At 49.3% G+C, this 21,096-nt stretch overlaps 8 protein-coding genes across 8 annotated transcripts; 2 read left to right on the plus strand and 6 right to left on the minus strand.

Annotated features, from left to right (window-relative positions):
* Positions 1-400: 400 nt before the first annotated feature.
* Positions 401-1,148, minus strand: N7537_011720 (GNAT family N-acetyltransferase; the record flags this gene model as incomplete). Its single annotated transcript, XM_056902774.1, has 2 exons — positions 401-702; positions 758-1,148. 2 exons carry the CDS (start codon positions 1,146-1,148, stop codon positions 401-403), a joined length of 693 nt encoding a protein of 230 aa, XP_056748061.1.
* A 362-nt stretch (positions 1,149-1,510) lies between these two features.
* N7537_011721 (uncharacterized protein) lies at positions 1,511-2,923 on the plus strand (the record flags this gene model as incomplete). The annotated part of the gene is made up of 4 exons (XM_056902775.1): positions 1,511-1,706; positions 1,764-2,114; positions 2,172-2,834; positions 2,883-2,923. 4 exons carry the CDS (start codon positions 1,511-1,513, stop codon positions 2,921-2,923), a joined length of 1,251 nt encoding a protein of 416 aa, XP_056748062.1.
* A 155-nt stretch (positions 2,924-3,078) lies between these two features.
* On the minus strand, positions 3,079-7,151 carry N7537_011722 (ABC transporter ATP-binding protein; the record flags this gene model as incomplete). The annotated part of the gene is made up of 3 exons (XM_056902776.1): positions 3,079-6,092; positions 6,150-7,068; positions 7,116-7,151. The coding sequence occupies 3 exons, from the start codon at positions 7,149-7,151 to the stop codon at positions 3,079-3,081; spliced, it is 3,969 nt and encodes a 1,322-aa protein (XP_056748063.1).
* A 687-nt stretch (positions 7,152-7,838) lies between these two features.
* N7537_011723 (GNAT family N-acetyltransferase) lies at positions 7,839-9,220 on the minus strand (the record flags this gene model as incomplete). Its single annotated transcript, XM_056902777.1, has 2 exons — positions 7,839-8,201; positions 8,255-9,220. The coding sequence occupies 2 exons, from the start codon at positions 9,218-9,220 to the stop codon at positions 7,839-7,841; spliced, it is 1,329 nt and encodes a 442-aa protein (XP_056748064.1).
* Positions 9,221-9,241: 21 nt separating this feature from the next.
* N7537_011724 (uncharacterized protein) lies at positions 9,242-9,439 on the minus strand (the record flags this gene model as incomplete). Its single annotated transcript, XM_056902778.1, has 1 exon — positions 9,242-9,439. The coding sequence occupies one exon, from the start codon at positions 9,437-9,439 to the stop codon at positions 9,242-9,244; it is 198 nt and encodes a 65-aa protein (XP_056748065.1).
* A 793-nt stretch (positions 9,440-10,232) lies between these two features.
* N7537_011725 (uncharacterized protein) lies at positions 10,233-15,980 on the plus strand (the record flags this gene model as incomplete). Its single annotated transcript, XM_056902779.1, has 2 exons — positions 10,233-10,583; positions 10,632-15,980. The coding sequence occupies 2 exons, from the start codon at positions 10,233-10,235 to the stop codon at positions 15,978-15,980; spliced, it is 5,700 nt and encodes a 1,899-aa protein (XP_056748066.1).
* An 889-nt stretch (positions 15,981-16,869) lies between these two features.
* Positions 16,870-17,994, minus strand: N7537_011726 (uncharacterized protein; the record flags this gene model as incomplete). Its single annotated transcript, XM_056902780.1, has 1 exon — positions 16,870-17,994. One exon carries the CDS (start codon positions 17,992-17,994, stop codon positions 16,870-16,872), a length of 1,125 nt encoding a protein of 374 aa, XP_056748067.1.
* Positions 17,995-18,577: 583 nt separating this feature from the next.
* Positions 18,578-20,245, minus strand: N7537_011727 (uncharacterized protein; the record flags this gene model as incomplete). Its single annotated transcript, XM_056902781.1, has 1 exon — positions 18,578-20,245. The coding sequence occupies one exon, from the start codon at positions 20,243-20,245 to the stop codon at positions 18,578-18,580; it is 1,668 nt and encodes a 555-aa protein (XP_056748068.1).
* Between the last annotated feature and the right edge of the window lie 851 nt (positions 20,246-21,096).

The raw sequence follows: 21,096 nt of genomic DNA on the forward strand, positions 1-21,096 counted from the left end.
GTTTCACGGATCTGATAAAAAGAACCGCCTCACCCGGTAGCTTCCATCCTTCACAAATACGCCACGCCAAGCCTTGGCTATAACTCTCAGTTCGCTTGGGCCTCTGGGTAACTCTCAAAGTCCTTGCCAAGACTGTTGGAAAATGATGACCGGTTTCATCGTCTGCTTGCTGGAATTAGTCGGAGTTATCGCCCGCGTGACATGCTTATATTTTGGTGCATATTTTGGTGCATATTTTGCACACCGCAGGCAAGAAACATGCGTGTAAATGCAGTTTAACGTTCTACGCGCACGGGAGGCTTTCTTGGTGTTGGAATATATGACTTTGGAATGCCATACGAGCATGTGGCCAATCGTGTCTTGCATTGAAGGCCGAAAAAACAGTATGTGAATGACTAATTTATACAGAGGAATTCTTGTCCTCTGCCCATTCCTCAAATCTCGTGTTTCCCGCAGCTGTGGGCATTTTCACCATGAGTGGTGCTCGAACCTCTTTTTCGACCCTGGTAATTTCGGGCTTGAACAGGATGCCCTCCGATAGAGTCTGGAAGCCAAGTTTTTGATACAAGGGGACTCCCTCCACTGTTGACTCAAGGTAAATCGGCAAATTCAGCTGCTCTGCCACGTTTATTCCCCATTGCATAAGCTGTGCTCCGATACCTCTACCCTGGTAGTCTGGATGCACCGCAACCGTGTGACAGTCTGTCGCCGGGTTAGTATATGGTTATTATCAATATCAAAATTGGTCGCCACTCACACACATGCCTCTTGGGCCCAATCCACTTCTCCCTCTTCTCCCAGAGCTGTCCCAAAAAGCCTTCGGCACGCTCTCGCTGGTCACCTTCTAACCATCCAATCCACGGCTTCTGACGCTCTTCGGTGGTCCTTCCCCGCCAGTAGACTTGCCAAGTCGCCATGCCGGCGATATTACCGGTGTCGGTGTCAATGCATTGGAAGGTGTGCTCCATACTCAATCCTTTCCAATATTCAAGAGTCCCTTCGGTGTGGACTTTACGGAAAGCCTCATCTTTGAGATCGGTTCCGGGGTAGATAAGGTCCAGGATCAATTGGCCTTTGAAAGCCGCAAACCAGACATCGTAGATGGCCCGGATATCGGGGAGAGTGGCGGGGACAACAACGAAGCCCATATTGAATGCAAAAAAGGAAAGTATAATCACTATTGAGGAATAGTTCAGAAAGAGTTGAAGAAAGTAGCAGTGTATGGTATTAAGAGGATCAGTATTCAACAAATTGCTTCCTTGGCGCCAAGGCTCCCGAAGTCGGATCTGATAAGACAAGGTTGCATTGAAAGTTAAAGTTACGTAGGTACGTAATTGGCTGTATTTCCTCCGGGGCCGGGTAATGAGACATTTGGCCTAAATGTCGTTAGTGATGCTGATCCCGTCCGTTGTTTGGGTGGATTCATCGGCTCCTGGTCTGGTTTCTTTTTCTTTTTCCCATCCCAACAACTCCCCTATTATTACCAAAGCCGATTATAGTGATCGCCTCCATGCCTGGTCTCGAAGAACAGCCGCCCTTCAAGGTTCTCATTGTTGGAGGGTCTTATTCCGGGTTGGCCGCAACTCTTAACCTTGTTGACCTGTGTCATGGCCGGAAATGTCGATTCAACCAGGATGAGAACGACCAGGGCCCAGGGAACAAGATTCCCGTGCAAGTTACCATCGTGGATGAGCGTGACGGTTATTGTATGTGATATACTCACGTAACATTTGAAAGCATGTCACTGACAGTAATTCTTTAAGACCACTTGATTGGACTGCCTTTAGCCATAGCTTCCAACGCCGATGCTAGCACGTTCTGGAACAAGTTTGCGGATATTCCCGCTCTCCAGTCCCCGGATATCAATCACATACAAGGACGAGTGGACTCGATAGACTGCAAGTCCCGGATCGCACGAATCCGTCAAACTACTGCGAATGATGGGCACAAGATTGTCGAGGAGAAATATGACTACATGATTACGTGTTCCGGCTTGCGAAGGGAGTGGCCCAGTGCACCCAAATCTTTAACTCGGGAGGCATATCTTGCCGAAACTGCAGACTCTGTGCAGACTATCGAGCAAGCCGTGGAAGGTGTGGTTGTTATTGGAGGCGGTATGTGTCACCATCTTCGTTCCATTTGAGTTGTACCAACTGATTGGTTCGTCGCAGGTGCTGTCGGTATCGAGATAGCCGCCGAGATTAAGATGCTCCAGCCTCACGCAAAGGTGACCCTCGTTCACTCTCGGCAACAGCTGCTCTCCTCCGAGGACCTCCCCGATGAGTTTAAAGCAAAGGCTCTCGAAATTTTGAAAGAGTCCAAGGTCGAAGTGGTGTTGGGAGCACGCGTCCAGGATACAGTTCTCGGTAGCGAGTCTGCCCCGGCGAAGTACACGCTCAAGCTCTCGGATGGCCGAGAGCTCATTGCTGACCATGTAATTAATGCCGTTTCACGGTTTACACCAACATCCTCGTATCTTCCCAAAGATGCCTGCGATCCTGAGGGATATGTCCGTATCACACCCGGTCTTCAATTCTCCGCAGGTGTGCCGAACAAGAAATATCATTACGCTGCCGGTGATATTGTCTCCTGGTCTGGTATTAAACGTGGTGGAGCGGCGATGCACCAGGGACACCTCGCAGCTGTCAATATCCACCAGCAGATGCTAGCGGAGAGGTATAATACGGAACCCAAGTTCATCGAGTTAGTTGAGGTAGCTCCCATGATGGCTTTGGCCCTTGGGAAAACCGCTGTTGGGTACTTCCCGACCATGGGACTGTCCACGGGCGACGAGATCCGCAATATGTTCTTCAATGATGATCTAGGATATGGAAGTAAGTTGACAATTTTTGCTGCTGGATTGATTAAGCTAATAAAAGCAGTTTGTTGGAGATGGATGCGCTTGGGAGAAGCAACTGAGTAAATGTTCAAGCTGATAAAAAAATCATGAAGCAATATTTATGTAGTAGGGGATTGTGGAGTTGTCTATCATAAAAGAATGAGATTAAACAATATAGATCTATATCAACAGAAACGGAAGGAGAAAACAGCCATCTACCTTTTTCTACCCAAGAACATTTATCCATCCACTGTTTGGTTCAAGGCATTGACCCTGTAAGTCTCACTCCGCTCGATTAACTGGGTGTGAGTGCCTTGTTCAACACAACGCCCATCCTCAATCAAGAAAATTACATCAGCCTTACGAATCGTGTACAAACGATGCGCAATCGCGATCACCGTCATATTTTTGGATGCCTTCTCCAATCCGTCCTGGAGCAATCGCTCAGACTCTGCATCCAAGGCACTGGTTGACTCGTCTAGGAGCAACAACTTCGGCTTCCGGATCAGCGCCCGCGCGATAGCCAGTCGCTGCTTCTGGCCTCCGGACAGACGATCACCATTTGGCCCGCAGTGTGTATCATATCCGTCGGGAAGTTGTACAATGACGTCGTGGATATTGGCTAATTGGCATGCCTCTTCCAACTCCTCTTGGGTAACTTCGTGGCCAGGTCGTGCGCCAAGGCTAAGATTGAAGCGAATGGTTCCTTCGAACAAAACACTCTGCTGTGGTACATATGCGATGGAGTCACGGAAGGAGATGTCACCATAGGCAACGTCTCGGCCATCAACATGGATGGTGCCGAATTCGGGGGAGTATAGGCGCTCGACAAGTGAAATAATAGTGGATTTTCCAGCACCACTGGGCCCGACCAAGGCGGCAAACTGACCCGGCTTGACGTTCAAATCTAAGCCATGAAGCACGCGGGTGTCTGGCCGTGCAGGATACGCAAAATGGACCTGTTTGAGGGATACGCTGATACCATTGCGAGCGTCATTGACCTTCTCGCGGGTAGTTGCCGTGGATTCCACGTCACTCATAGACTGTAAAAGCTTGCTAGGCAGAGTTTGGATGGGGGCTGACAGTTTCTTCGTGGATCCTAGGTCTAGCAGATTTAACAAGCGGCGGGTGGCCTGGAAGGCGCGCGAGACATCAGGGGCCAGGGCAAACATCTGTCCCCATAGCTGTGAGCTGACGAGCAGCGCCAGCTGGACGATGAAAAACTGTGTCTGAGTATAATATCCCGCAATAATGTTTTTCGCTCCCCACCAATATGCCAGGCCATATAAGAAGTTGCTGAGGCCGTACCCGATGGCAAGCCAGACATTGGCCCATGCACTTTGGCGGGTTATCTCCTTCATCGGTGCAGCTAATGAACGACGGTATGTTCCCATAATCTCGTCTTCCACGGAGAGAGACATGACGGTCTTGATCGAGTTGACAGCCTCCACTGTGATTCCCACCGATCGAGCAAAAGCCTCCAGGTGGCGCTCTTCAAACTGTGCCAAAGAGGTAACTCGCATCCAGCCAGCAGCCAGCAGCAAAGGTACCACGGCAAGGCAGACAATTGCGATTCGCCACGCGATAATGTGCGACATGATGATGGCAGCAAACAGGTTGATGAGAATAGACAAAATTGTGCATACAACGGAGCCCGTCAGGCCTGCAAGCGCATTGCTGTCCTTAGTGATCAAGGAAAGCAGTAATGATGGGTTGCGGTCATTGGATTCGTGCCATTGGAGATCCTGCTCGAGAATGGCTCGCAGTGAAAGAACTCGCACTTTGTAGATCACGTTCTCTGCCATCCAACCAAAGAGAGACCAGCTGACCAGATTTGCAAAGAATTCAATAATGGCAAGGACAAAGAACATGAGTCCGTAGAACTCTCCAGCATCGCGGATATTCTGAGGTTCCTCGCATCCACTCAGCTTACCCACGACATTACCAAAGATCACTGCCGAGGCACAGTATGTGCCTCCAATGACAACAGCGCCTGTCACGGCGAGGACCAGAACAAATGCATACGGTCGGAACATAGAGCCTAGTGAGCTGATTGTTGAGGAAAATGACCTGTGTGGATCAACAACACCGCCAGTTTCTTTGGACTTGGAGCCTTGGGCAGTGGAAGTATCGATTGTTTCATCTTTTTCGCGGATATCATCGGCCACGGAAAGACAGGGTTCGGCCTTTTCTGTTATTTGATTCACAGGTGACACCGATCGGGTGGATGTTCCCTCTTGCGTATTCTCGACGTTGAGGTTCTGAAGGCGAACTAGCTCTGCGTAGGCACCATTGGCTGCCAGTAGTTCCGTATGAGGGCCTTGTTCAACAAGCTTTCCTTGTCTCATGACAATGATGTTATCCGAATTTCTAATAGTAGAGAGGCGATGCGCAATGGTAATAACAGTTCGCCCCACGGCCACACTTTCCAAGGCTCGTTGGATGCGCATTTCCGTCGCTGAGTCCAAAGACGCTGTAGCCTCGTCGAGGATGAGAATCCGGGGGTCTTTCACCAAGGCCCGGGCCAAAGAGATACGCTGCTTCTGTCCGCCACTTATAAGGTTCCCGCTAGAACCAACTGAAGTACCGTATCCTTCTTGGAGCTTCTCAATAAATCCGCTGGCATCAGCCAGCTTTGCGGCTCCTGTGACCAAGTCTACCACCTCCCGCGCCTGGTCACCGTGTTCTAGAGAGGCGACCGCAAGGGCTTGGCCATCCCTCACAGCGGCAGCAATTTCAACCAGCGCGGTGCCTGTCAGGATCGGTTGAAGATGAGTGTGTACAGGGGAATTGATCAGGCCTAAGGCAATGTTCTCAAAGATTGATCGATCCAGAAGACAGGGCTCTTGTTGAACAAGACTGATATGGCTCCTCAATGCACGCACATTCAGTTTTTTGACATCATGTCCATCCAACATAACAGTTCCTTCGGTCGCATCATAGAATCTCGTTGCTAAGCCGGCGACAGTAGATTTTCCACTCCCAGACAAGCCGACAATAGCGGTTTGTTGGCCAGCAGGACAGGAAAGCGACAGATTTTGAAGGACTGGCTTATCTGGACGAGAAGGGAAACAGAATGAAACGCCACGCAGCTCCACGTGGCCATTGACCTCGGACAAGACCTCTCCAACATCCTTTGCAGTACCGTCAATTGTGGATGAGTGCTCTATATCAGCCTTCAATTTCGTGAAGGCAACCGAAGCGGCGTCGAAGCTTTGAATGAAAGGTGCCACTGTACTGAGGATCAAGGACGCTGTGAGATAGACTGAATTAGCAAGGGATACACCAATGCATGAATATAGACACTCACCATCGACTAGAATAAAAATCACAGTGTATGTTGCCCCGACTGTCATGCCACCCGCATCAGACTCCACCGAACCCGCAATCTGCGTAGACCCCTGCCAGAAGGCCAATGCATTGGCCGAGAAAGCAATAAAATAAAGCAAACCTGCTTGGGTGGCCGTGGCAATTGATTTGCGAATTCCCGCAATCCTGGACGGGTTCAAAAACTCGATGAACTTCTCCTCCAGCCGGGCGTTGGCTGAGAAAGCATGAACCACCATTGTGTTGGAAAATGCCTCGAGTGCCACTGAAGATGCCTTGGTCATGCTTTCCAGGGCGCGACCGAAATACTTTTGCACGAAATATCCACCCAGCAGAGACATGATCAAGTAGGCTGGAGTCAAGGAGACCAGCATTCCAGCCAACTTAGGATCCTTAATGAAAGCCACGATGTATGCAGTGACGAAGAATGCAAGACTGTTAATCACGATGCCGACCTTTTCAGATGTTCCTTGTTGTACAGTGGTAATGTCACCTGTGATTCTCGAGGACACCTCGCCAGCTGGGAGGTTGTCGAAGAACGCCACATCCTGGCGGAGAAGGGCTTTGAAATATTTCTCACGCAGACGCTGAGCCAATCTCTCGCCAGTCAGGTTCCAGCTAAGGACATAAATATAGATCAAGAAGAGGTAAGCAATGCCGATGTAGACAATCATCAAGACTTTCTGGTTGATACTATCTTGGTATGAATCACCATTGGTGCTGTTGGCGTTGCAGGTAGTCGAGTTCATTTCATCCACCAATTGACCAAACACAATAGACATGATCGGAAAAGGGATTCCGGAGGCAACTGCGGAGACAAGGCCGAGGACAAGCAGGGCGATATCTGATATACTAGGCTCTCCATAGACGAACAGGCGAAAGAAGACGGCTTTCTCCCTCCACTGTGACGGATCAGCTCGAGGACCTAAAGGATCTAGGGGTGACATACGCTGCGCTTTTGCGCTGGTGCATCTTCGGCTGCCATAATAAAAATTCTCTCTATTGGTGTGAATGAATGAGAGCATCAAGGAAGACCATTTGTTATTTTATCTCAAAGGTAAATATGCTGTGGCAGAAATCTATGGGCTCCGATTGACTCGATTACCAAGAATTTACAGTGAAAAGCCGACGTCGGACAATACGTAAGATTTGACCATTTATCAGATCTTGTAAATAACAACCGCCAAGAGCCAAGGGTATGTATTTTTTTTTTTTTTTTTTTTTTTTTCTTTTTTTTTGGTCTTGGAGGTTCTTGGGGGTGGGGCTGGTCCTAGGGCTTGACCGAGAATGCTGCCGTATATACCCTTCGTCCGGGCAAAGACCTCATTTGAGAAGGTCTAGCAATTTCCGATGCGATGATCTTTACTGTATGCTCTATTCTAGCATGTTCACCCCGGAGACTGCTCGGCTATTGCAAATTATATTTTTTTAGGGTAAGTTGGGGTTATCGCAACTATCAAACTCAAAATCTCGGGTCCCAGGGGGTCCTGGGCACATCCCGAATCTGATTAGATTTCACTTTGAGGGGGAATTTTACTTCACTGCATTGCTGGTTGTGGACTGAAGGTTTACGCGGTTATGTACTAATGTATTAGATACACGCTTGAAGTCTTTCTCACAAGTGCATAACATAGGGGTAATAAAATCACATCATATTTCACATTTAGAACCATCACAACTTCAATGAGCGGAATGGGTTGCGATCGAGAGTATCAGACCCGTCAAATCGTAGAGGTGCTACATGGAAAAACTTCTCCCTGCTACCAAGGATGAGTGCGGACCGTTTATGAGGTAGATCGACCAGCTTGGCCAGGTTCATTCCTGTAGCGTGGTCGTAGGTCAAGGGAGCCAAATTAGAGTATTTCGGCTCTCCAGTCACGAACTCCGTACGCGGATCATCGAGGAAAATGTAATGCATCAAGCCAGACCACCACACAATTGTGCGGTGCGGGCCTCGAAAACGCTCATCGCCGACTAACGAATGGCGGCCCCTGTCCCAGTCACCAGCATCGTAGTACGCACCAAGGTGGTCCTCCTGTTATTTCAATCAGCCATGATCAAGGTGTTGGGAAGAAATAGAACCCCTACCTTCGTCCAGTATATCTCATGATAGGAAAAGAAAGTATCATTGAACTTAGCCAGCACAGCGATCTGGTGCGGATCCTCCTGGATTTTGCGCAAGTATTCACGATGTTGGGCCAAAGTTCCAGTTTCGTTCCACCCCTGAGCCACTCGAGGGTCATTCTGCCACTTATTGAACAGCCCCAGGTGTTCGTCATTTGTGTAGTCTAGCGCATAGACTGAGAAAAACTCGTCCAAGTGTGGAATGTAGCGGCTGTAGATGCGAGAGCCAGAGGTTGGTTTGGGTGGCCGCACGGGGTGAAGAGCGTGTACTCGACGCTCGGGGAAACCAGTGGTGACTGTGTGTTGTCGTGGTCGGGAAGGGTAGTTGCTCAACGGCTTGCGCATATAGCTGTAGATCCCAGGGTCAGATACCCATGCTGGGCGGGTACCAAAGGGTGAGCCAGCTCCTTGCCAGAAGCTACTGCGGGAAAAGACCAGCTGTCCAAGGTGGTTAGTGGTGCTTGGTATGGGCTTTCCTGGCGCAGCAGATGGCTCCGGGTGCGCGATGGCTAAGCCCACACCCTGTAGCTCGCATGCAAGTATGTCACTCCCATGACCAGACATCACACCTCGGAATATCTCGAACTCGCTGCGCAGGGTCTCGATGGCATGGACCACATTCCAGATCTGGCCCACCGTCGGCGTCTCCAAGCCTTCCCATGTAATATAGGTAACCGGACTCCTCTGTGCGCGTGCCCAGGGTGAGTTGTTTCCTTCGTCTGGTGTAGAAGAAGGATTAGGCTGGGCCAAATCTGTGAACCTCAGCAACGCATGGTCCAAAGGCTTCGGGGGTGGTATGCCTTCATCCCCGCGAGGAGATCTCAGCAGCTGAAACTTGCGGAGGTTCCGCTCGGTAGATACGATGTGCAATTCATAAGTTGTCTTGTAAGGCTCCGGTAGCCGAACCAAGGGCAGAGAACTCAAAGACATGACGATAACGATGCTACCAACTCAGAAGAGGAGCACGAGGGAATAAGTAATCACACATGCAATATCGGCATTGACCACCTTGTCCTCGGTATACTCCGGTTCGGGGATTTCTCGAGTATACCATGGAGGGAATTGATCATCATCCTTGTGTGCACGAAGCAGCGGTCCACCAGGCATCAGATTCAGACAACTGAGTCCTTGGCTGCTACCAAAGGCCATCCCTGTATCTCAGTATCGCTGTTTGGCACAGATTAATACCATTAATACCAAGAGAGGGAAGCTAATGTAGGCCCGCATACATGCTTGAGACAAGAGTTTCCATGGTTGGTTCACGAATTCCCAACGTAATCAATCAACGGATATCCGATGTCGCAGCCCATCTAATCAATCTGGCGGAAACTTACGATTTCCCGAAAGGAGCAACTTTGAAAAGGACGATCATGATAATGGTGACAGTGTTCCACTAAACAACATTCGAAAATTTTGAATATGACTGTTAGTAGAGTGCAGGTCCCGCCGATGCCAAGCACAAACCCACATCGACAGTGAACTTAGAAATCGAAGACCTGTATCGTCGACTGTCAGGGCTCTGATCGTTCACAACAAGTTTTTAGTGCCAAGGTAGGCACAGGGTGGCAGTGCTTAGCGTAGATCTCGGCGGCCCTTGGCAGCTCTTGGGAGGCTCTGTATGTTTGGTATGTTTGGTATGGTATGGTATGCATGGTATGGTTTGGTAATTTGCGTTATAACTATACATGGGCTCAGGCTTCCCCACTCTGGTATAACGTACTGATTCAAGTATACGAGGGTTCCATTGCAATATTGGCAATGATGTCTCGGCATCTGGTCGGATTGTTTCTGTCCGTTGTGGCTCTATGTGCTGCAGACACGGGATTTCTCGCAAGATGCCAAGTCCGTCACTGAAGATCAGCATCAGATAATTTAATCAGATCGTTCGTAGTCCCCGGACAGCCCTAGAGACACTTTCTTGACATTAATCTTTTCCAAAATTATGGGTGAGTATATCGAGCCCAGTGCGGCCCTTTGGGTCAGCGAAGAGTTGAAGCTACATGATGTTGGCTGGTCCGACTGTATGACCCTGCCAATGCTTCCGGATATAAGGCACGAGGAACTTCTCGCTCTCGCTTGGGTCATCCTTCTGTTTCGGGGAACAGTGCACAGTGAGGACGGAGGCTTTTCCTGGATAAAAGAAGGCATTCCCCAGGGAGGTCTCATCTCAGATGTCATTGAGGGAGAGGGCGACTCGCTGAGATCTGCTTTAGAAGCAATCCGAAGGCGGGGCCAATTTGACGGCGAATCTTCGGATAGACTCTTGTGTCGAAATGCCTGGCTTGAGAATGAAGTAAGTAAATCCAAACCCATGGATTGTATCAGTTGTTAACTGGATTAGTGGACGTTTGCTCTAGAAGCAAAGATCTCGCATGATGTTGTGCATGTTCACGGGACTCCTAGGTCCCCAACAGTCATGCAGCCCGTTGAAGCTGTCCTGCCTCATATCTTAACCGACCTCATTATTTCTATTGGCGGTGATCTTGATCAGCCTATTGCGGAGGCCGTCCGGATTGGACGGCGAGAGCTGTCACAGTTATGGAAGTGGAACAGGGCAATACCCCCCACTATCAATCATTGCATCCACGATATAATCAGTGAAAAGGCTCAAAGTCAACTCGATCATCCAGCAGTTGTGTCTTGGGATGGAGAGATGACCTATAGACAGCTAGAAGAGCGCTCAACAAACCTAGCCAGAAGTCTTGTTGGTCTGGGACTGCAAACTGGCAAGGCTGTTCCGCTCTGCTTTGAAAAGTCCATGTGGACAATTGTTGGTGTCCTCGCAGTGATGAAGGCCGGCGGTGCCTTGGTTCTCATGGATCCCAGCCAGCCCGAAGGACGACTGAGAACCATCGCCAGCGAGGTTGAGGCTGGTTTTATATTGACATCAGAGTTGCAGGCGGAGCTGGGTTCACACATTGTCCCAGGAGGAAAGCAAATAATTGTTGGCCCGCTGGTTGATGATGACAAATTAGAACCACACTCTGTGGACCTACCTGTGGTCCCATCATCGTCAACCCTTTACATTCAGTTCACCTCCGGTAGTACTGGGAAGCCTAAAGGTGTGGTTATCTCTCACTCCAGCTATACAAGCGGTGCAGTGCCTCGCGCCGCAGCAGTGGGATACAAAGAACACTCGCGAGTTCTCGACTTCCCGTCGTATGCCTTCGACGTCAGTGTTGACTGCATGTTGTGCACTCTGGCCAACGGAGGCTGCATTTGTGTGCCATCAGAAGACCAGCGAGTCAATGACCTCAGCGGCGCCATTCGTCAACTGCGTGTGAACATGGCGCACATGACACCATCCGTCGCGCGTGTCTTGGCCCCTGATATCATGCCCTCGCTGGAGGTCATTGGCCTTGGTGGCGAGGCAATATCTGCTAGCGATGCGGCCGAATGGGGCCAGAAGACGAAGATCGTAATCGCATACGGCCCATCGGAGTGCACTGTTGGCTGCACAATCAACAATGACATCCCTCCTGGTCGATCGTACACTAGTATCGGACAGGGAGTCGGTGGCACGACATGGGTGGTAGATCCATCTAATCACCACCGGTTGATGCCAATCGGCGCGATAGGAGAGCTGCTTGTCGAAGGCCCTGTGGTTGGTGACGGATATCTCAATAACCCAGAGAAAAGCGCCGAGGTTTTTATCGAGGACCCAGCATGGTTGGTTGAGGGGGGGGGAGATGTGCCAGGTCGCAAGGGCCGTCTCTACAAGACCGGTGACCTGGTAAGATACGATCCTGATGCCTCAGGCAGTGTTGTTTTCATCGGTCGTGCCGACCAACAGGTGAAGCTGCGCGGCCAGCGCGTGGAACTGGGCGAAATTGAGCACCACGTCCGAAATTATTTTCCCGCTGGAGCAAGTGTCGCAGCGGAGGTGATATTTCCCGGAGGGAAAAAATCAGATGCCACACTGGTTGTCTTTGTGGCGGAAGAAAACAGTGACAAGACGGGTGCAATCAGCGAGATTATCTCATTTTCGAGTTCATTCCAAAAGCTGATTGCCGGCATTGATGATGCTCTCGCGACAAACCTGCCCCGTTATATGATCCCCACCGCATATATACCACTCAACCATATGCCACTTCTGGTATCACTTAAGACAGACCGGAAGCAGCTGCGTGCTCTCGGGAATGACTTGACAAGACGGCATATTGCAGAGCTTAGGTTGTCCACAGTTGTCAAGATAGCACCCCGAACAGAAATGGAGCGCAAGCTTCACGGCCTATGGTTGAAGCTATTTGGCGATGAGGCAGAGATCGGGGTAAATGACCACTTCTTCAGCCTAGGGGGAGACTCATTGAAAGCCATGAAGTTGGTGGCTGGTGCACGAGAGCAGTTTCTTGCTGTTCAAGTCACTGATATTTTCCAATCACCCGTGCTTGAGCACCTGGCCCTCAAAGTAAAAGAGGTTGAGAATAAAGCTCCACGGGATGTTCTTCCATTTTCGCTACTTCCAGCAAGCTGGGAGGCCGATGCTGCACGGGTCGAAGTGGCTTCGTTGTGCAACTTGGATCCTAGCGAGGTGGTTGATGTGTATCCCTGTACACCTCTCCAAGAAGCCCTCATGGCCCTCTCCGCGAAGTATACAGATGCTTATGTCGCGCAGAGAGTCATTGAGCTCCAGGATATTCAAACAGCGCAACGACTACAGTCTGCTTTTGAGCGTGTCTCAACAGAGTCTGCGATCCTACGAACAAGAATTGTCCAAGTTCCACGCCGGGGTTTGATGCAACTCGTTGTACGGGCCAACACTCCATGGCTCACCAGTGCCAACTTGACAGAGTATCTGAGTATCGATACACTCAAGGGGATGTCTCTGGGAACTGAGCTTGCTCGTTTCGCTATTGTGAATGATGAGACAGCCGGCAGAATCTCCATCGTCCTAAGCATCCACCATGCACTTTATGATGGCTGGTCAATGCCATTAATAGTTGACCGAGTGAATCGCGCCTATCGCGGTGAGAGTATCGGCAGCCCAGCACCGTTCAAGAACTTTATCAGGTGGCTTGGTGACACCGATCGAGCCTCCACGGAGACATATTGGGCAACTCAACTGGAAGGCGCTACCTCGCTACAATTCCCTCTCATTCCATACAGTGGGTACCAAGCTCGTGCCGATTCCCTCCTGGAACATTACGTCAAGCTGCCTCGGGCTTCGTCGAACTCCACAACGAGCATTGCAACCGCTATTAGAGGCGCCTGGGGTCTTTTAGCAGCACATTACACCTCCTCTGATGACATCGTGTTTGGGGAGACTATGACCGGTCGCACAGCTCCCGTGGCAGCGGTCGAGGAAATCGAGGGTCCGATGATCACCACCGTCCCAGTTCGGATTTGTATCGATCGGAAGGCTCGAGCATCAAGCTACCTTCAGCAGATTCATGATCAAACGGTAGATCGTATTCCTCACGAGCACATGGGTCTGCAACACATTCGACGTTTGAACACCGATGCGCGAGAGGCGTGTGAGCTGCGCACAGGTATTGTAATTCATCCAACTGTCGAGGAAAGTGTATCCTCTTCGAAAGAAGAGCCAGCAACCGCATTTGTGCCAACCAGTGAGGCAGAAGCCGCTCGTGAAGCGTTAAAATTTAATTCATACGCCCTCATGCTTGTCTTCACCGTTGATACAAAAGGTTTTCTTGTCATGGCCAGCTTCGACTCGAAGACCATCGATGTCCCGCAAATGGAGCAAGCGCTCAAGAAGTTTGATCGGCTAGTGCAGCAGATCCTCGAGGACCCAACCCAGCGAATCCAGCACATCTATAATTCCACGATTGAGGCAGATGTTACAGAACAATATCGTTTGGCCAAGATTGGCGCGGCGAGCCTCTCTACGGAGGAGCCTTACTCAGCTGTCATATCTACTTGGATCGTTAACCCAAATGACCATGAGTATCTTGTACCACCTGGTGGTGTGGGTGAGCTGCTCGTTGAAAGCGAAGGTGAACTGGCATCTGGCAATTTGGTTGCCAATCCAACTTGGTTCAAGGACCAGACGAAGCTGTACACGACGAACCAGCTGGCGAAATATACAAATAACGGCTCCGTTATTATTATTCGCGCACGCCACGCAAAGATCGGTCAACTCAAGCCCCGAACCAAAAACTTCAACGGCCGTGCAGCTATCACAACGGCCGTGCAGCAAAAGCTCCAACGGGTCTGGGGCCAGGTCTTAGATATTCCCTGCGAGGATATCCTTTTGGATGATAGTTTCTTTGATTTGGGTGGTGACTCCATTCGTGCTATGAAATTGGTCTCGGAGGCTCGTATGGATGGCCTGCAGCTCACTGTAACCACAATCTTCGACCACCGGTCTCTGTTTGACATGGCCGCACACACAGTGGAAGCCCAACCATCAGTTATTACATCTCAAGATTACGCGCCATTCAGCTCACTCGATGTGACCGATGTAGATGCGTTCATCAACAATATGACCCTATTGCTTGATCAGCCTGAGTGGAAGATTGTGGATGCCTATCCAAGTCGCCCGCTCCAGGAAATTGCAGTTCAGGGAACTGTCCAGCTGCCTCGGTATTCTATGCGATACGAACTGTTCTACATGGATATCGTAGTAGACCACACTCAACTGTTCCAAAGTTGCCAGGAACTTGTCTCTCGGAATGAGATCCTTCGAACTGTGTTCGTGGAGCATGAGGGGGTCTCATTGGGAGTGGTTATCGACGACCTTCCCTGCCAGATAATTGAATTTGAGATTGAAAGTGATATAGAAGCATTCAGCCAGAAACTCTGCGATGTGGATGTTCAGTCACGCATTCCTCTTGGATCACCATTTTTGAAATTCCTCTTCGTTCGCCATGTTGACGGGCCCAGCTGCCTTATTATGCGCATTTCCCATGCCCAATACGATGAGATCTGTCTTCCGATCTTGCTGCAGCAGCTATCGGCACTGTACGAGGGACGACCGGTGCCGAAGAGTTTGCCATTCTCATCGTTTGTCAGCCACGTGACTCGCACTAATATGCCAGTCAGCATTCCGTACTGGCGTGATCTCCTTCGAGGATCATCTATGACGCGGATCCAGCCGGATATTCCTGTGATCTCTGCAGCTCATTTTGCCATCTCCAAGGATGTCAATATAGCCGCGCGACCCCGGGAAATCACAGTCGCAACCCTCCCTACCGCGGCTTGGGCGCTGTGCCTTGCGCGACGCCTATCCCTTGATGATGTCACTTTTGGTGAGGTGGTGAGTGGCCGCAACATCGATCTCCCCAACGCTGATGCAATTGTTGGACCGTCATGGCAGTATGTACCAGTACGGGTGAACTTTGGAGATGAATGGAGTGGTATGGATCTTTTGCGGTTTGTCCAGCGACAACATCTCCAGAGCGCGCAATTCGAAGGAATCGGTCTCAAAGAAATCATCAAGGATTGCACCGACTGGCCGGAGACCGTTGACTGGTTTGATTCAGTCGTGCACCAGGACGTTGAGCACGTTGAGGGTCTGTCTTTCATGGAGGCCAGTAGCCGTATGCAGACCATCTACCCGCATTTCGAGCCATTGCGGGAGATCAAGGTGCAAGCATTCCCCAGGGGGGATACTTTGTGCATTGAAGTTGTCACTGTCGAGTCATGGTCCGAATTTGCTGTGTCTTTGCTCGATGAGATGGTCGACACTATTGGACAGTTGGTGAATCAGGTCCATTCCAGGGTCTTGTAAATAGGGTAGCTTTTTAAATGCTACGCTGTTTCATTCGTATCTGCTAATTATGAGGTTTTGAGTTTGATTGAATTAGAAAAATGCCAGTGCATGACTAAAGAAACGTAGTACGTAACTAGTGCTCGGGGGTATTTAAGATATCATTGTACATAGCTATGGATGATGTGAATTTGACCAAATATATTAGAGTGGTAATTAATATCTTGATAATAGTCAGATATAGCGTCAAAATATATATATTGATCCCAGTTGACCAAAAAAACCACCCACTCGACTTTAAGCACCATCATGTTGGTTATAAAACCCAAAGAACAAAATATATAAGTAAAACGATAGTTTAAGCAATCTACTAGCAATAAAGCAAGTAATCTTTAAAAATACCAGTGTTATATTCTAGTGGAATTACCTAGTTAGTTAGATATAGAAAATAGAGGCTCAAATGCCGTCCTTTGACATCCAACAGGTGCCATAGTCTAGTGGTATGGGTAGAAATTGTGGTTGTTTCGATTCTGTCTGAGCAACAGGTGTCTGGCGGAGACTTGTAATAGACATGCTTGGATTATTGCGAAGGTCGTACTGATCGAGGATCGAAAGAAATAGGAAAAGACGTTTTAGGTTGCAATATTTGTACAAGTGGAGTTACATGCAATATCCCTTACGTATCATTCAAATATGGAGCAAAGATGGAACTTATTATAAGCTATCCTACAATGTGTCAGTCTCGGATTTAGTGTGCCAGAAGTGTATCCATCAAAAGATTCTGTATTGCAGAGCGCAAGATAAGCACAAAAACAACACCGTTTGACATACAGAAAGAAGGAAAGAAAAATTCAGACAGTGCGGTGAATATGGGATCTGGGAAATATATTTTGAGGTTGAGATAAGCAGCCTACTCCTGGACTCGGTGCTTCCTCCAAGTCAAGAAGACCACATAGAACTTCTCTGTATTTACATCGAATTGGGAGTGATTCCCAAGACTAACATCCCTACCGGTGCCCAAGTCGGATTGAGGATGAAATGGAACCAAAGCTGGGGCCGCAGGAATCGGCTCCTGTTCCTGGGCAGATTGAGATTCTGACCCAGCCTCAGTATTGACTGGCCATACAGGTCTCTGTCTTTTCAACTCCGCCTCTTTAGCCCCAGCCCAAGTATATGCGCTCTTTGAGTTGGGGTCAGCGATCAGATACAAGCCCTCCTGAGCATCTATGGGAAACTTCCATCCAAGAGCTTGTTGTATGATGGCGTCTAGCTGGTCCGTCTTCCGCATGATCGTCTCAAACTCAATCACTAGTTCCTCAAGACAGGGGATAGAGCTGAATTGATTTCCCCATGATCGAGCTGCGGCATGCGGGCAAACAGGCCTTCCCATATCAGCTGCGCGGGTTCTCCCGGGCCGGAACGGATCGATGCCCAGGGGGTCATTGTTCTCCCAGTGCCACCAGTCTGTGTGGCGAAACGTGACAGTCATCTTCTTCGGCACGATCCTGCACTCTCCTCGCAAACTGCGCCCGTCATCGCCCATCTTTAGCCCTTCCCATATCCTGGACCAATGATCGTCCTCTAGGAAATATTGCTGGGTGAACAAGTGTAGATGCTGCACTTGAGCCCGCTGTTTGGGGGTCATCTTGCGAAAATAATTCAGCGGAGACGAGGCATCATTGACATGTGGTGGAGATCGATAGAACCAGAAAGTATGCTCATTTACTGCTGGTGGGAGGAGGGACGCCTCAGCGTAGATTTGTTGGCATGTCTGGAGGAGCGCAGTTTGGATGCGCTTGGGTTGCTTGTACCCGGGCCGGTAGTAAAAAGCATTTTGCTTATAGAGCGAGCGAGAACTGTCTGTGAGAATATCCTCGGATTCAAGGACAAGCGTATAAATGCGATTGCGGATCTCAGCGGGAAAGACGGTGAATAGAGGGGATGTCAATGGGGCTGCAGGTAGAGACGGGACAAGGTCCTGGAGTGCCTCTAATCCCTGTACACGGCGCCTTTTTAATAGTCGACCGGAATGCATGTTGTGAGTGAACTTGTGGACACGTAAAAGAGCACACTACCACGTTATATATACCACAGGACACAAGTTAGAGAAACCCCGCTAGAAGTGGATTCGCCCCCTGGGTGCCTAGAAATGTCTCATAGTTGAGCCGCAATGTCTTGCTATCAAGAGTAATCGATCGGATAACATAAACCCTGATCACCGAATGAAATAAAGATTAAAATAAAAAGAAAACCATCAACTTCAGACGTAAAAAAAAAGGAAGAGAAAAAAAAGAGAGGAAATTCCATCCGCGCTGGATTGAGACTTGGAATGCACCCGTTCTTGGATACTTTAAGCTACCAACTTCCAGATCTCTTAAGCGATTTCTCACTTCTTGCCATTTTCGTAAGGGACTAGATACTACGCCTACGATTCATAATGAGTAGAATGAGATTTAATAAATCCTATAAAACTTTTTCATTGTGGAACATGACTAGTATATACAAAGAGACAAAAAGCTCATATATAGCTCACATTAAAGACCAAAATGTAGGTCATATCAGATATCGTAATTGGCTCAGAATGAAACAAAAAGGGAAAACATATCATGTTCCATGAATCATGAATCGAAAATTGGCCCGTAGGCTGGAATTCCTTGGGATTCAAACTCATAAACAATATCTTGAGTCATCTTGGGGTTGCTGATCACAAACACTGCCTCCGCTTTAAACTCCTTCACTTGCTGACGCACGACAGGAACCATGTCAACACGGCCGTCACGACTGGTATCGAAGATAATCGGATCCGGTCCCATCTTATGGACGAGATCAATGACATCCTGGCCATAAGTTTGCAACGGATTACGTGTTTGCCAAATGACCTTGATTAAGGGCCGGTTTTTGTCGCCTAGGAATCCGAGACAGGGTCCTATACCGGAGCCTGTGGTCACTATGATAATGCGGTCAAAAACACGTAGACCGTATCCGACACCACGCATTAGCGACCCGCGCTTCCAGAGATGGGTTGGCGGTTCACGGATGGTATCGGCCGTCCAATCCCCTGCTTTTGATACCACGATAGACCAGCTCCTCTTGTGTCCATGGCCCTTGACAAATGGCTTCTTGCCACGTGCGTTTCTGGCAACTGGCTTCTCACCATCTGGAATGGGGTCTGGGAACCCGGCAAAACTGTGCCAGTCGCGTAGAGGATGCTTTGAGACTTGAACACCCTTTGCGAACTCGATTGGCTTGAAATCGAAGGATAATCGTACAGCATGCCCAGATAGTGGCTCGGCCTTTACTGGAACCTTCCGCAATAGTAGCCATGGGTGGGCCACGGCGACGATAGCCGCGATTAACAGCCAAAATGCAGGTAGAGTGACGAGGAAGTGACCAAGAGTGACCTGCTCAGCTCCGCTTGATTCATGAGCGAATACCATGACTAGGGCCACGAAAAGAGCCAGAATCAGCCACGAGGTGAATCGGTGGGTGAGCTCAAAGTAATCATGCATTCTTCTGCGGAATGTGGGGTATGCCACAACTACCATGACGAAAAGCAGCACAAGAATGATGTAGGCGACAGCGATCGGAGCGGGTGAGAACTCGGCATCTGTTTTTGTGCTGATGGGGGAATCTGTCCAATACATCTGTGACAGCAAGGCAACAAATCCAATGTACCACACCAAAGATGCAGTGCCACAGCCACTGTGGACACCACCATAGTGGGCTGCCTTAGCGCATCTGCGGCGCAAAGACAGGGGTGCAGTTCGAGGAATCGAGCATACCACTCTGTAGATGGAATTGACCATCATTGGGTGTCGAGCGAGACCGCATGCGACCAAGTTTACAGCTGTTGCATTCACGAGTGCCAGAAGCTTCCGATCGGAGATCATCACGTAGAGAAAAACTGCGAGATTTGCGCAAAATACGACAGTGAAGAGCCGTCGATAAACAGTAAACAGGACGAATCTGAAGTGCGCAAACCGCTTTCGTCGGGGCTCTGTGGGCTCTGTGGGCTGAGCCTCCAGATCAATCACACCGGGGGACTCGTTGCCATTGGATGAAATCTCCTTAGAAGAGTAGTTGTCAATGACCTTTTCAGGCTCTGGATCAATAGCCAGGTCATCATCTATGATAATGATTTGTTCAGAATCTGGGTTGATGGCCATGTCATGATCTACAACATTGCCCTGTTCGGGATCTGGAACAATGGCCGTGTTATGATCTACGACAATGGCCTTGGCCGGGGGTGTCGGCATGCATAGATCGTTCTTTTCGGGGTCCGCCATAGCTGGAAGTAAAAAGACGGAAGAGGAAGAAGGGAAAAAGAAATTGGACACGACAGCAGAGTGTTTTATTCCATTATTTTTTTTTTCCCGTGTGGAAGACTAAAAGACGCCTTACACATTTTAGTGCATAGAGGATTTTCCTGTGAAAGTCACTCACGGAACCCTACAGTTCCCGGTCATAGAACTAAAGTAATGGATCCATGGGAGGGCTCCACGGTGTGGAGATAACCTATGTTGTACAGACACATGAAGTAATATGTCGATAGTGGCTTGCCTTGTTTAGACCAGGTGGGAACATGGACGGTCCAGCCCAAGATCCACACTCTACCCCTCAGTGCAGCTGTTTCGAGGCCTTTCCATTTAGGGTTGTTTCGAAATTTGACCAAATTCGGAGTACCTCGGTCGATGTAACTGGACAGACGCCGATACCATCCGGACACCGAAATTTCATACATTTGTACATAATACTGGTGCACTTTTCCTTCTAGCTGGCATAGAACCTAAAATTGAGATCTGTGGGACCAGGGAAAGCAAAATGAACATTTAAAGAATCTGGATGCGTGGAACCCGTAAAAGCTACATACAACATATGTAGTCGACAAGCGGGGTTTATCGCCTTGCTTCACAATCGGCATGCACTTATTATACCACCCCTGCTGAAGGAAGGGAGACCGTGCAGCAAACGCAGGTTTGTTAACAGGGCAACGTGTCCTCCGTACGGAGTCCACGTTCCTCGTTATCATTCCCATTTGGGTGCGAGAGTGCAAAACAGAGGTCTCCACCCCAACCCGCTCCACAGAATTCAAAAACCTCGGTCTTCTTGTTGATCAACCCGATCGGGCACTGTCGAT

The sequence above is a fragment of the Penicillium hordei genome, assembly GCF_028827395.1.
Source record: "Penicillium hordei strain IBT 12815 chromosome Unknown utg000006l_segment0_segment0, whole genome shotgun sequence".
Taxonomy (NCBI): Eukaryota; Fungi; Ascomycota; class Eurotiomycetes; order Eurotiales; family Aspergillaceae; genus Penicillium; species Penicillium hordei.